The sequence below is a fragment of the Megascapheus bottae genome, chromosome Y (genome assembly GCF_031878675.1).
Source record: "Megascapheus bottae isolate mThoBot1 chromosome Y, mThoBot2.hap1, whole genome shotgun sequence".
Classification (NCBI taxonomy): Eukaryota; Metazoa; Chordata; class Mammalia; order Rodentia; family Geomyidae; genus Megascapheus; species Megascapheus bottae.
In genome coordinates this window covers 604,796-617,845 of record NC_143548.1, presented here as the reverse complement: position 1 = coordinate 617,845, position 13,050 = coordinate 604,796, and the positions used below count along the sequence as shown (strand labels likewise).

At 45.7% G+C, this 13,050-nt stretch overlaps 2 protein-coding genes across 2 annotated transcripts; both read right to left on the bottom strand.

Annotated features, from left to right (window-relative positions):
- Positions 1 to 6,405: 6,405 nt before the first annotated feature.
- LOC150040180 (uncharacterized) lies at positions 6,406 to 7,554 on the bottom strand. Its single transcript, XM_090327310.1, has 2 exons — positions 7,106 to 7,554; positions 6,406 to 6,760 (listed from the first exon to the last, which is right to left on the bottom strand). The coding sequence occupies exons 1-2, from the start codon at positions 7,552 to 7,554 to the stop codon at positions 6,406 to 6,408; spliced, it is 804 nt and encodes a 267-aa protein (XP_090183436.1).
- A 28-nt stretch (positions 7,555 to 7,582) lies between these two features.
- On the bottom strand, positions 7,583 to 10,633 carry LOC150040179 (uncharacterized). The gene is given in 4 exon segments (XM_090327309.1): positions 7,583 to 7,725; positions 7,875 to 8,199; positions 8,803 to 10,095; positions 10,097 to 10,633. Coding segments are annotated over 4 exon segments (2,298 nt in total).
- Between the last annotated feature and the right edge of the window lie 2,417 nt (positions 10,634 to 13,050).

Genomic DNA, 13,050 nt, shown 5'->3' with positions numbered 1-13,050 from the left:
TATTTTACATAGGGATGGGAAGAGAAATACAGGAAGTTCTGAGTGGGAGGTTGAGGGGAGAATTACTTGAGGTGCCATCCGAATGTTCGAGATATAAGGAAACCATTACCTGACACTTGCGTTAGACCACTATACCTTACCAAAAAAAGAAACACATTTTCCAAAAACTATAAGAAATTACTCTAAGAGTACTCATAGGAATGTGGTCAATCTCAACCACTTCATGGAACCTCTTGTAATGGATCTGTATTACTTTAATATCAGTGATGTATAACACATCGCCCGAAAGAGAAAAAGGCAGTCCAGTGCTTCAGAATAAGTACAGATAATGCAATCAGCAGGACTGCAGAAAGGATTTCCTCCTGTTTGAAAGTAAGATGAGCAGAATTCTTCTCTAATTCTAATGCATGAAAATATACACAAAACGATGGATGATCAAACAAGAAGTTTCCTACGCATGCTTATCAAGCATCATGTAAAAGGTATATGAATGGAAAGGGATGGAATACAAAAGTCTACCTATGTTCAATAAGGACTATGTGACGATTCTAAGGTACAACATTTCAAAAAAGAAACTAACAAACAACCCAAAATAATAACACCAGACAACAACAAAACCAAAACAAAATCTACTCTGATAACATTTGTCAGAGGGAAAATCCTGGTGAGTACAGAGGAGTAAAAATCACAGCGTAAGGAAGACAAAAAAGGGCACATACGTGCAAACCTTTCCAATTGCAGAAACCTATCAATGATTAGTATACATCTTGACACAGTTACACACATAAATGCATAGAAATTTTATATTGTTCTTCATCCTGCTGGCATCAATGACAGATCCCGGTACAGAGAGAAATTGCAAGGTTCTACAGTAACATACATGATCTGAAGTTGCCACCAGCTCTACTCTTCACAATGAATGACAGGTCAAATCTTACGAGGCTCAAATTTCAGATCTATCAAGTCAGACCTTTCATGGTGTTGAAAGACAGCCATGATAAATATAAACAATATTTCAGCAGTAAACTCAATTGGATGCGAGAACAAAACGTCATTGGTTGCAAATGTAAGTACTTGGAATTCTCTAATCACACAAGAAAACATGATTATGAATGCATGTAAGGTTCACCAAAAAACACAAAAGCCACAATTACACGGAATGCTAAATGGTAAACAGTTGCTTTCTTCAGTTCACAAGCACACTATTTCCTTTTCCGCGTCCAAAGAAGGACAAGATGGGTTCAACTTGGGACACCAGGTTGGAAAAGAGAAATGAATTCTAGGATCATGGTTTCATATGGACAGCTCTACCGAGAATGCCCCTTGGAAACATAGCCTTTCCGCATCACAATTCACCCTGTGGCTCATGTGAACCGTGCCAGGTGGAATGAAGCCCAAGAAGACGGTGCGGTGATTGCATACCAGCAACAACATATGTCAGGACAATTGATTTACCCCAGATAATAACCAACTCTCTGTTCACTTATTTGTAATAACTCACATACTTACCCTCTACATAGATGTATCTCAGGAAGCTTTCTAGCTATTCCTCAATTCCTTCTGTGAATATAAAATATGCCAAAGTTAGTTGCTTAGAAAGAGAGACCTATGTTCATCCAAACATGCCATCACACTATGAACAAGATCTCAAATGTGTAGAATCATGCACAAAATACCGATGCAATTGGAAATGTCCATGGGAAATTTTAATGGTTTATAGGAAGTGGCAAAGAATAAAAATGTTTTCAAACATCTCTGATTATGTGATTTCTCTTCATTTGTTTTCTCGGTGTCTTTGATGTGTTAGATGTATACACATAGAGTTCCATATTTATCCTATTCATTAACAATGCTTCTCTTTAGGTCCGCGTTTTCTATTTTCCTTAAATAGTTTTCATAAGTAATTCAAAATCATGATATAGGGAATGTGCAAAAAGAAATTCCTAGCAAAAAAGAATGCATATATTGACTCAGTGGAAATATTAATCCTCCAAGAAGATTCTCGGGGAGCATTTACACTAACAAGCAGACAGGTATCTCTCTTGAAAAAGGAACAAATCTCTTCCTGCTGTCATACGTCTAGAATCAATTTGGAAATTGAGAAGTACCAGAGGCTCTTAAGGGCAATGTTGTTGAAAGGTACTTGTTGGCATTTCCAGAGTCACTTTAAAAACGCAAAGGACCTTGCTTTGGCCCAGGATATTCTAGTTTGCATTTCTTTCCATAATGCTGTTTCTTCCTAGACATTGTGACTCCACGAACCGATCAGTCTATGCACGACACTGGGAAAGCCTAAGAATACCAGGGGTTTGGAACTGAACTTTTAGGATTAGAGAGGACAGAAAGCTTGGTACCCATGAGTCTTGCCAGGTGATTTTACACAGGACAGTGTAATGTGTGTGAGGTGAAGCCAGTGAGTCCTTATCTGCTTTTGCTTGAGGAATTCCCTGTGCCCCAAATGAAACTTGGGCTAGGATGTTCCAACATTCTACCAAAGGAAACCAAGACATTTAGGGGGGGTTGCATAAGAGACTGACTTCCTTTCAGACAAACACACACAAGTAATATTCACCACAGGAAGGCACTGACATAACAGTGACACCTAAATGAACACCAAAGGAAAAGCCCTGAAGTATTCATTGGCATAGTAGATGTGGGTTTGAGACAGGCAGTTTAGTTCCGTTCACACTGCATATCTCCCCATGGAAAGATGAAAATACTTTTCTTGCGATTGCGACACAGAAAAAGATTTGCCATGAAAGCCGTATACAGAGTACTTGTCAGTTGAAAGCACAGCATTTACACACCTGGTATAGTTCACATTTGACGTGGCAGACACAGAACTACAGAAGCAGCTATTTATCTTTATCCCAATCTTCAGCACAGGAAGGATATTGCCCTGTGGTTCCTGACCACTCATCATGACTCTCGGTGGGAATGATGTTCACTACATAAAAGAAGACATACCACATCAGAACCTTTTGACATTCTTAACTGGCCCACTCGCATTTGAATATTGCAGTAGAGGTCAGACTCACCTTGGTTGTCTTCAACAGATGGTTTGTCCATACAAGTTGCCATATGGTAACTGAGTTAATCACGGGGAATATGGTGGCGAGCATTAAAGGGACAAGTCGCTAGTTTGACAGCTATATCAGGATGATTCTGTGGAACCAGGTTGCAAATACAAAATATGACTGCCAGCATCCCTTTTGGGTTGTGGCCTTTTTTGTCCCTCCTGTGACTCAAATGTCCACTGATTGTGTACCAGAGCACAATGAACATTGCAGCAAGAGGGAAAAGGTTCCTTAGAAAATGCTCCCCAGTTGGTGTCTGCCGCTATTCACATCTGCCTTAAGCATAAGGAGACACATTCTGCCCCAGATTTCAACTTTTCTACAGCAATGGTATTTGAACAAAAGAGATTTCTTTTGCCCAAAACTTAACCTTCAAATATTGTGCGGTTTTTGCTAACTCCAAAATAGCTACTGTGAAATCCATATAGTGAGGATAGAAAAGAGATGCCAGCAATCTCTCTTTGGATATCCTTTGGGCCCCTCTTCTGATAGCCAAACCTTTCCATTGGAAAGCCCTCTCAGAAACAAATGATGTAGATTTCTGACATGGGCTTGTCAATTTAAAAATTAGATACTTGTCTTTTGGAGACTAGGCAAGAGTGAAGAAGAATAGCACCGCTTGTTAGCAAGCTTGGCCTTGTTGAAGAAGTGCTGGTCCACCAGAAAACACCTTGCATGTGCTCTGCAATGTGGAGCTCTATTTCCAAAAAAGGTGCATTGTAATTATGTAGGACTCCAATGCACATGTGGGCTTAACGTGGTCCTGAAATCACAAAACAGTCTTTCTTTGTTCCTTCCACCTGGACATTCACACCATTATTTCCTTCCCAGTGGCTACATGGGATCCTTAAAAGTAGGATTTCATGTGGTGACACTCTCCATTTTCAGGTGACATTTACCTTTTTGCATTTTACAAGGTGGTATGGGAATCTGCAAGACCTGATCATGTGAGTTTGGTCATAGGGGCATTGCAATAACCTTTCAGGATACACAGATTCACCTGAAAAATAAAAGGGTTCCAAATCCTGGCTTTCGGAAAAGACAATCCTTCACTTTGATTACACTTTCAAGGTCTGCATTTTTTGAGAACCATTATTATGAGATGTATTAAACTGGACCAAGGAATAACAGTAGAGAAATTCATTTCTGAGATGACTTGTGTACAATCACAAAGTTCATCATTGAGTGGTTTAGAAATTTCTGCATTCACACTTACAAAAGGCATCAATCACACAGTTCACTTCCATTCTTCCCTTTCCAAAACCACCTATGCAACTCAAATTCATTACCAAAAGTTTCGATGTTCAGCTAACATCCCACAAAAGCATATTTTTTTTGATGAGCTCATGACATTAGGCACTGTAGGTTTCAACAGACAGAAATAAGGAAAGAAAGAAAGAAAGAAAGAAAGAAAGAAAGAAAGAAAGAAAGAAAGAAAGAAAGAAAGAGGAAAAAGTAAGAAGGGAAACATCTACTGTACAAACCCAGAGTCTATCCAGGAATGAACTAAGGAAGATGTGTACCTTCTTCAATTCTGACAGGCAGAGTATTCTCCACAATCCTGTGGGGAGAAAAAGCATCTCAGCAAAATCACGACTAATTCCATCAAAATCAAATTTTAAAACTTTGTCATTTTAGAAATCCTGAAATTTTTACGCAAACATCTATACACACTCTGAAGCTTTATTGACCCTCCTGAGTCAGTTCTCTCCAGGGCTGGGGATTGATTTCCTTTTTGGGGAATGGTCCCCGAGCTCTTTTAGGGTCACTATTGTCCAGATTGAACCAAAACATCGTTTCTGACTTGGTCTCGGAATATGTTTCCAAACAAAAGCACCCAGAGCTTTGTGCATCCATTGTTACCACTGTGTCTAAAAGAGGCACAGCTGACCCAAGCTACACATATCCGCCAAGTAATTCCCTTTTCCACTGCATATATTTCACTTTCAAAGTGAATATTATAAGGGTAGTAAATCGTATTCCACCAAGCGTCCGCAGCTTCAAGAAGGTACAACACTTGCCGGGCAAATAGCCAAGGCAAGTAGCATAAAGTTCAGATGAATTAAACTCTAAGATGTTTAGAAGTGAGAGAGAAATACTCACAAAACTTTCCCATTAAATTTGATATTTATCTCAACACATGCATCTGTGAAAGATGTGCTGAAATACTTGTCATTAGTGGCTTAGTCACAGTTTTTATTTTCAAGCTGCAATCAGTCCAGTTTGTCGAACTGAGTCGGAAGTCCACCAAAGCTAATTTATGTGCCTTTGAAATATGAACCAGAGCCAGAGCCAAGAAGTCCTGTGTTTGCGCTCACCCACTAAATCATGTCAGGAAAAGGAAGAGGTCCCGTAAGGGGGGAGCAAAATGGACATTGTGAAGTCTGGACAGGAAGTGGGTTACAATAAACTTGTGCATTGATCATGGTGCTGAAAGACCCCCCGCCTCTGCGGGATGTCCTTCTTGGGAGACCCTCCCCAAGGATCAGCGAGACCACGCAGTCGGATGCAAGTAGCAAGAGGTTTATTCCGGAACACGGGCGCCCGGGGCGACACAGTCTCTCAGAAGGCTTGCGCGCCTGGGCGGGGGACAGTTGAGTATTTATGGGTAGCTGAAGCATGGTTACAGAAGCAGAAGCATAGTTACAGGGTAGGGATTGGTCCATTCAAATAAGGCTATGAGTTCACCCAGGGGACCGCAGTGGAATTTTCCTCTAGCTCCGAGAAGGCTGATGCCTCCCATGCCTGGTCCCAAGATGCTTTCCTTATCAGAAACTCCCTTTCTTATCTGGGCGCACAGTTCTAGCAGTCCTAATCACGAACACCTGCCTGGTACGTCCTGCCCTGTCTTTCCCAATCGAGCATAACTTGAAACACTCCAGCTGGTGGTATTTCTGGTTCTGTTTTATATAAAATGGAGGGACTTGTGTCAGGGTTGGACAGGAATAGTCTAGCTAGGGGTCTCTCATTCCTCCATTTTCTTATAGTCCCTTGAATGGAATCTTTCATTCAATTAAGGCTGTCTCACTCTCTTTTGTCGGGTCCGCAACACCCATAAAAATTATTGGCCCTGAACTCCCAGGTGCTAGGGCACTCGTCCGTAGGGAGAGCGGTGGGGGCATAATATGCTACATCCCACCCCCCCCCATCTACTCCTGCCACTAACTGACAGAAGTCAGGGGTGAGGTTAGGCCACCATGAACCTGGTGTGTGAGTCCCGGAAGGGCCCACACAACATCTCCAGTTTGGGATATTAACTGCCAAGTTAAAGGCTTAGGAGTGTGAGGACTCCCTTCCGTGGGGAATGAGGGGACTATGCAAAGAAGGATTAACAGTAAGAAAGTCTTATCTTTAGGGGGTTTGAAGTGCGATGCAGCTTCCATCCTGATTTCTGGTTGGTAGAATCTTCCTGACGAGCTTCCTTTACGTGAGAGGCGTGAATCCAGGAGGCAATCCCGTTCACCTTGAGGGCCGTGGGGGTGGTCAAAAGGACTATGTATGGTCCCTTCCAGCGAGGCTCAAAGTTTTTAGTCTGGTGTCTCCGCACCCACACGGAATCTCCAACCTGGAAAGGGTGTGGGACAATGGGCTTGTCCTGTTGTTCTTGGTAAGCAGCTGTCAGGGGTCTCCAAACTTCCTTCTGGACTATCTGAAGAGCCTGTAAGTGGGCTTGCAAAGAAGGACTGTTAGCATAATTGGAAATATGAGGATCAAAAAAATTAACAGCTGGGGGAGGTGCTCCATACATAATTTCAAAGGGAGTTAATCCATGTGGGCCGGGGGTATTTTGGGCTTGATATAAGGCTAGGGGGAGTAAGGCCACCCAATCCTTTAGGCCGGTTGCTAATGTCAATTTGGTCAAGGTCTCTTTTATTGTTCTATTCATCCTCTCTACCTGTCCTGAACTCTGGGGTCTATAGGCACAATGCAATTTCCAATCAATCCCCAGTAATTTGGCCACCAACTGGCTTACCTGGGAGACAAACGCTGGCCCATTATCCGTTCCCAACACTTGGGGCATGCCATACCTGGGGAAAATTTCTTCCAGTAATTTCTTGGTCACTACTCTGGCTGTTTCATTTTTAGTAGGGAACGCCTCCGCCCATCCAGAGAAGGTGTCTATAAATACCAGGAGATATTTATAGCCATACTGTCCAGGTCTAATCTCAGTAAAATCAATTTCCCAATGGACACCCGGGCGGTGTCCCCTTATTCTTGTTCCAATTCCAACCTTAGCTCGTCCTGTGTTGACTCGGGCACACGCAGTGCACTGATTGGTCACTTGCTGCAGGGCCTCATCCTCTCCCAGGAGGTAGCTTAAGCTTTCTTCTCGGCTGAGGAGGGTCTTCATTTTCTTTTTACTCAAATGGGTCATTTTGTGAAGTTCAGATATTATTTTAAAGGTCCATTTCTTAGGCCACACTATTTTGTCATCAAAAATCCACTGTCCCAATTTGGAGTTGTAAACAGCCCCCATTTTCTTAAGGCACTCGATGTCTTCTGGGCTATACTGGAGTGGAGGAGGATCCCTTGGTGTTTTCTCTGCCACAGGCAAAATTAGTACTTGTGAGGTCCCTTGAAGTGCGGCTTCCCTCGCTGTCTGCCAGGCGATTTCCCCTTGCCTCTGGGGATTCCCCTTTCGGGTGGCCTGGACAATGCATGATACTCAGTTTTTTGCCTTATTTTTAATGTCCTTTCCTTCTGAGGTTAGTAGGCCCCGTCTTCTATAAATTTCTCCATGTATGTGGGCAGTGGCAAAGGCGTATCGGCTGTCTGTATAGACATTGAGTCTCTTACCTTCTGCCATCCAGAGGGCCTCAGTCAAGGCAATGAGTTCCGCTCTCTGGGCTGAAGTTCCGGGAGGCAATTTTCTGGCCCAAATTACCTCAGTCTCGGTGGAAACCGCAGCTCCTGCCTTTCGCTCTCCATTCTCCAGAAAACTGCTGCCATCCGTGAACCAAGTGAAGTCAGCATCGGGAAGAGGACAGTCAGTCAGGTCCGGTCGAGTTCCGTGGACTTCTTGAACAAAGTTGGGCCTTCTTGGCCGAAGCCCGATATCCCAGAATTCCCAGGGTCTGTAAGAGAGCCTCAGTCCCCAGTTTACAATCCCGTTCGGTTTGAGCTGCCAACATTAGGTCGTCCACATATTGGAGGAGTATCAAATTAGGATGCTGCACCCTGAAGTCTGCCAGGTCCCGGTGCAGCGCCTCATTAAACAGGGGCTATTTTTAAATCCCTGTGGCAATCTAATCCAGGTCAATTGTCCTGATATTCCCAATTCGGGATCTTTCCATTCAAAGGCAAAAAGGGGCTGGCTATTGGGGTGCAATCTCAGGCAAAAGAAGGCATTTTTCAGATCTAATACTGTATACCATGTATGCGTTGGGGACAACCCACTCAATAGGTTGTATGGATTTGGTACAGTAGGATGGATGTCCTCTGTTCTTTTGTTAACTTCTCTCAAATCCTGGACTGGGCGGTAATCATTTGTCCCCGGCTTCTTTACTGGCCACAAGGGAGTATTCCAGGGGGATCTGCAGGGCACTAGTATTCCCTGATCCAATAGGCGTTTGATGTGAGGCCTGATCCCCTGCCTGGCTTCTTGTGACATTGGATATTGCTTTATTGAAATAGGAGTAGAGTTAGCCTTTAGCATAATAACAAGGGGTGCTTAATGTCTAGCCAGTCCCATTCCTCCTGTTTCCGCCCAGGCTTGGGGAAATACTTGAAGCCAAGATGCAGGTAAAGTTCCTTTTTCCCCTTCCTTTTCATATATTCTATATTCGTCTTCTACATTCAGGGTGAGTACATGTAGGGGTTGCCCTTGGGGGCCAGCGATGTGTGCCCCATCTCCCTTAAAATGGATTTGTGCCTTTAGTAAATCTCTTCCCAAAAGGGGGTATGGGCAGTCAGGAACATGTAGGAAGGAGTGGGTCACCTTACCCGTTGCCAGTTGTATATTCTGGTCTGTCGTCCACCGGTACCTCTTTCCACCAGTAGTTCCCTGCACCCACGCGGACTTTCCACTCAGTGGGCCGGGGGTGTTGGTTAACACGGAGTGTTGGGCTCCCGTATCTACCAAGAAGGTGACCGGTTGCCCCCCTACAGTCAAGGTTATCCTAGGCTCAGGGGGAGTGGGCTCCTGGCCTGGACTCCCCTAATCGTCCAGGGTTAAGAGGGTGGTCTGAGACTTGGGTATCCGAGGTCCTTTAGGCTTCTCAGGACAGCTGCGGACCCAGTGTCCTTTTTCATTGCAATAGGCGCACTGGCCCTTCTCGACCCCACGAGGGCCCCGTCTATTTCCCCCCTGTCTGTTCTGTTTCTGTCCTGTCACTACCCTGGCCAGTAATCTGCTCATCTCCTTGTTTTGCTTGCGGTCCCTAGCACTTTCTCTTTCCTCTGCTTCTTTCCTTAGGTGCTCATCTCTTTCTTCCTGAGTCTCCCGCTTATTATAGATACGCTCCGCTTCCCTGAGCAACTCCTGGAGGGACAGGTTCTGCAAGTTATCATGTCTCTCTAGTTTCTTCCTGATATCTGGAGCGGACTGCCAAATAAAGGACATGGCAACATTAGTGGCCTGTCCCGGGTCCTCAGGATCATACGGGGTATACACACGGTATGCCTCCTTTAAGCGTTCTAAGAAGGCTGCGGGGGACTCCTCTCCTTTCTAGGTTACTTGCTTAACCTGAGCCAAATTAGTAGGGTGTCTCGAGGCCCCATGGAGACCCGCAATAAGCAACCGGCGATAAAGGACTAGATGGTTTCTACCTTCAGGAGTAGTGAAATCCCAGTTTGGGCATCCTAAAGGAAAGGCAGCATATATCTCGTTAGGCATTTGAGTAGGGCGCCCGTTGTCACCAGGAACATTCTTTCTGGCTTCCAGAAAGACGCGCTGCCTTTCTTCTGAAGTAAGCAGGGCCTGCAGCAGCTGCTGACAGTCGTCCCACGTAGGTTGGTGGGTTACTAGAATAGACTCTATTAATGAAGTTAGTTTGGAAGGATCTTTGCTAAAAGGGGAGGTTATTGTTCTTCCAATTATATAAGTCTGAGGCTGAAAAGGGCCAGTATTGTAACTGGTTATTGGCGCCCAACCGCAAGGGAAACGCCTGAGAGGACGCTGGCTTGGTGGGAGGTTCACGGCGTCCCCTCAACCGTCCCGCCACCGGGGAGGGCGTGGGGTTCCTGGATGGCGGAAGTTGTGGGGCTCCTTCTCCTGATGGCCGAGGAGGAGGCCCTCGCCCCTGATATGGAGGGGGTTCCTCTGCCATGAGATCCACCAGGATTCCTTCCTCTGGAGGCAGGACCTTACTGGGCTGCTGCTGCTTGTGTCCCTCCTGTTCCTTGGACACCAGAGTTGGGTATAGGGAGGAATGTCCTGGAGGATGGAAGACAGGAGACGGAGGAAGAGGAGGAGGCAAAGCAGGGGCAGAGGGGGTCACAATAGGCTTGGTGTTAAATAGGAAGGGCTTCACCCAGGGTGGGGGGTCAGAGACCAGGGCCTCCCATGTGACAATATAAGGCACCTGGTCGGGATGGCCATGCGGTCCTGGGTTCATCACTTTAGACTTGACCTGTGAAATAATAGTTAGGTCAAGAGTGCCATCTAGTGGCCAGCCGACTCCGAAAGTCGGCCACTCTGAGGAACAGAAAGTCATTCACTTATTTTTCCGGACCTCCACCGACTGGTTGCTGGCTATTGTCCGGACCTCCTTCCAGTGCTGTAGGGTCAAACTCAGAGGGGTGGTTACGGTCTGTCCCATGTCAGTAGTCAGTCCAAGTCTCGTCACAGTGAGAACAAATATTAACAGACACAAAAGGCAACACACACTTCGCGGCGCGGCTCCGGTGCAAAACCGAAAGTAAACGAGTGTCTGGAGGGGATCCAGATGTTTCCCCTGCCAGCAGGACTAAAGAGTCCTCAGATCGAGGCAAAGCCCTGAAAACGAAAACCGGTTGGGCCAGAAATCTGACCCCAGATGCCTCTGGGACGTCTCCCAGGGCCGCGGTCGGGAGTCCGAGCTCGTCAGCTCCTCCGCGGGTCCGCCAGAATACAGATTGACACGGCCGGGTCACAGAATCGCAAGCACAATTAACACAAAGCAAAACAGGTACAACACAGAGGACAGAATGCTGGCCAGCTTACCTCCCGTAGGTGGGTCGGTGGTCCCTGGGTAGGGGTCTCCTATCCCGGATGAGCCCCCAATTGAAAGACCCCCCGCCTCTGCGGGATGTCCTTCTTGGGAGACCCTCCCCAAGGATCAGCGAGACCACGCAGTCGGATGCAAGTAGCAAGAGGTTTATTCCGGAACACGGGCGCCTGGGGCGACACAGTCTCTCAGAAGACTTGCGCGCCTGGGCGGGGGACAGTTGAGTATTTATGGGTAGCTGAAGCATGGTTACAGCAGCAGAAGCATAGTTACAGGGTAGGGATTGGTCCATTCAAATAAGGCTATGAGTTCACCCAGGGGACCGCAGTGGAATTTTCCTCTGGCTCCGAGAAGGCTGACGCCTCCCGTGCCTGGTCCCAAGATGCTTTCCTTATCAGAAACTCCCTTTCTTATCTGGGCACACAGTTCTAGCAGTCCTAATCACGAACACCTGCCTGGTACGTCCTGCCCTGTCTTTCACAATCGAGCATAACTTGAAACACTCCAGCTGGCGGTATTTCTGGTTCTGTTTTATATAAAATGGAGGGACTTGTGTCAGGGGTGGACAGGAATAGTCTAGCTACGGGTCTCTCAGTGCCTACTTTAAGGAAACTCTGGGCACTAGCTGGTGACACATAGGGAAGAAGGGAGAAACCTAGTATTTAGAGAGTGATATTCAAGATAAAACCCACGTGGCAAGCAGCTAACATACACATGGTGGAGTTGAAAGAAGGACGAAAAGCGAAGAGTCTCATGGGTCTTTGAAAGTTTCCAGACTCACCAGTGAACCTAGCAGTGTGGGATCCCTTCTTCACTGGGAAGGCAGTAGACCCAGCATGCAGTTTTCCCTTGGCAACCTTTCCTTCTGTGTGGGGCCGCCGCTGGGAGGGGTCCCAGCTTTGTAATGCAGGTCAGCCTCCTCACTTCCGGGGTGCACATCCAGGAAGTCCCGCCCACTTCCGCCTATGTCCACGGACACACCCCTTCCCATCCAAAAGAGGACAACTGGCCCTTCTTACACTTCCCGTCCATTTCTTGTCTGACATTGGTAGGCACAGGCAAGAATTCAGCTGATAAAGGATTGCTGTGACTCATTTTCACACAAGGTTCTACTAGGGTGCATACCTCAACCACCCATTATTTCTAATTACTTCTGCCAATATCTCACTGGTATCTCTGCAGCATAGGCTGTCGTGTCATTCACTGCGTATTCATTAATTATTCACTTCAGCCTTCAAACAAATATAGCTGGGAAATTGGAAAATTCAAAACGTAAAGACGTTGGTGTGTGAATTAATTATGCATTAGGAAATTTCTCTGGACCTTGAAAGTGCCTACTGAACCATAATCTTAATACAAGTCCAAACATCTGTTACCATGAAAGATACATTGGGATAAGGATGGACTGGGTTTCCAGATGAAGATTAAATATGAAATCTTCAGCAAAACTTTGTTTGGGCTTCCATGCATATTTCCCGGTTATTTGTTCTTATCTTCCTATAAGCTACCTTGAATTCTCTTCATGTAACGTAACAGTAAAGTAGAGGAGGATATCCAAACGAGTATCACAATGAGGTTTTTATTACAAGAGAAGTTCACACTATGGTGAATCCCGGCCCACATGTATATGTCAAAACTCTGTCTGTCTGCCTCCCTTTTTATCCTGTTTTCTATGTTGTAGTTATGTGTGTTTCCTAGGGGTGTATTATGGTTCTCGGGGCTGTCACTGATCTGTGGCTCCACGGTTCCCTGCTATACTGATTCTGGCCTGGGTATGGTTCTCGATTTCTTCAGCTGGGGGAACCACCTTGCCTTTAGAGAAACAA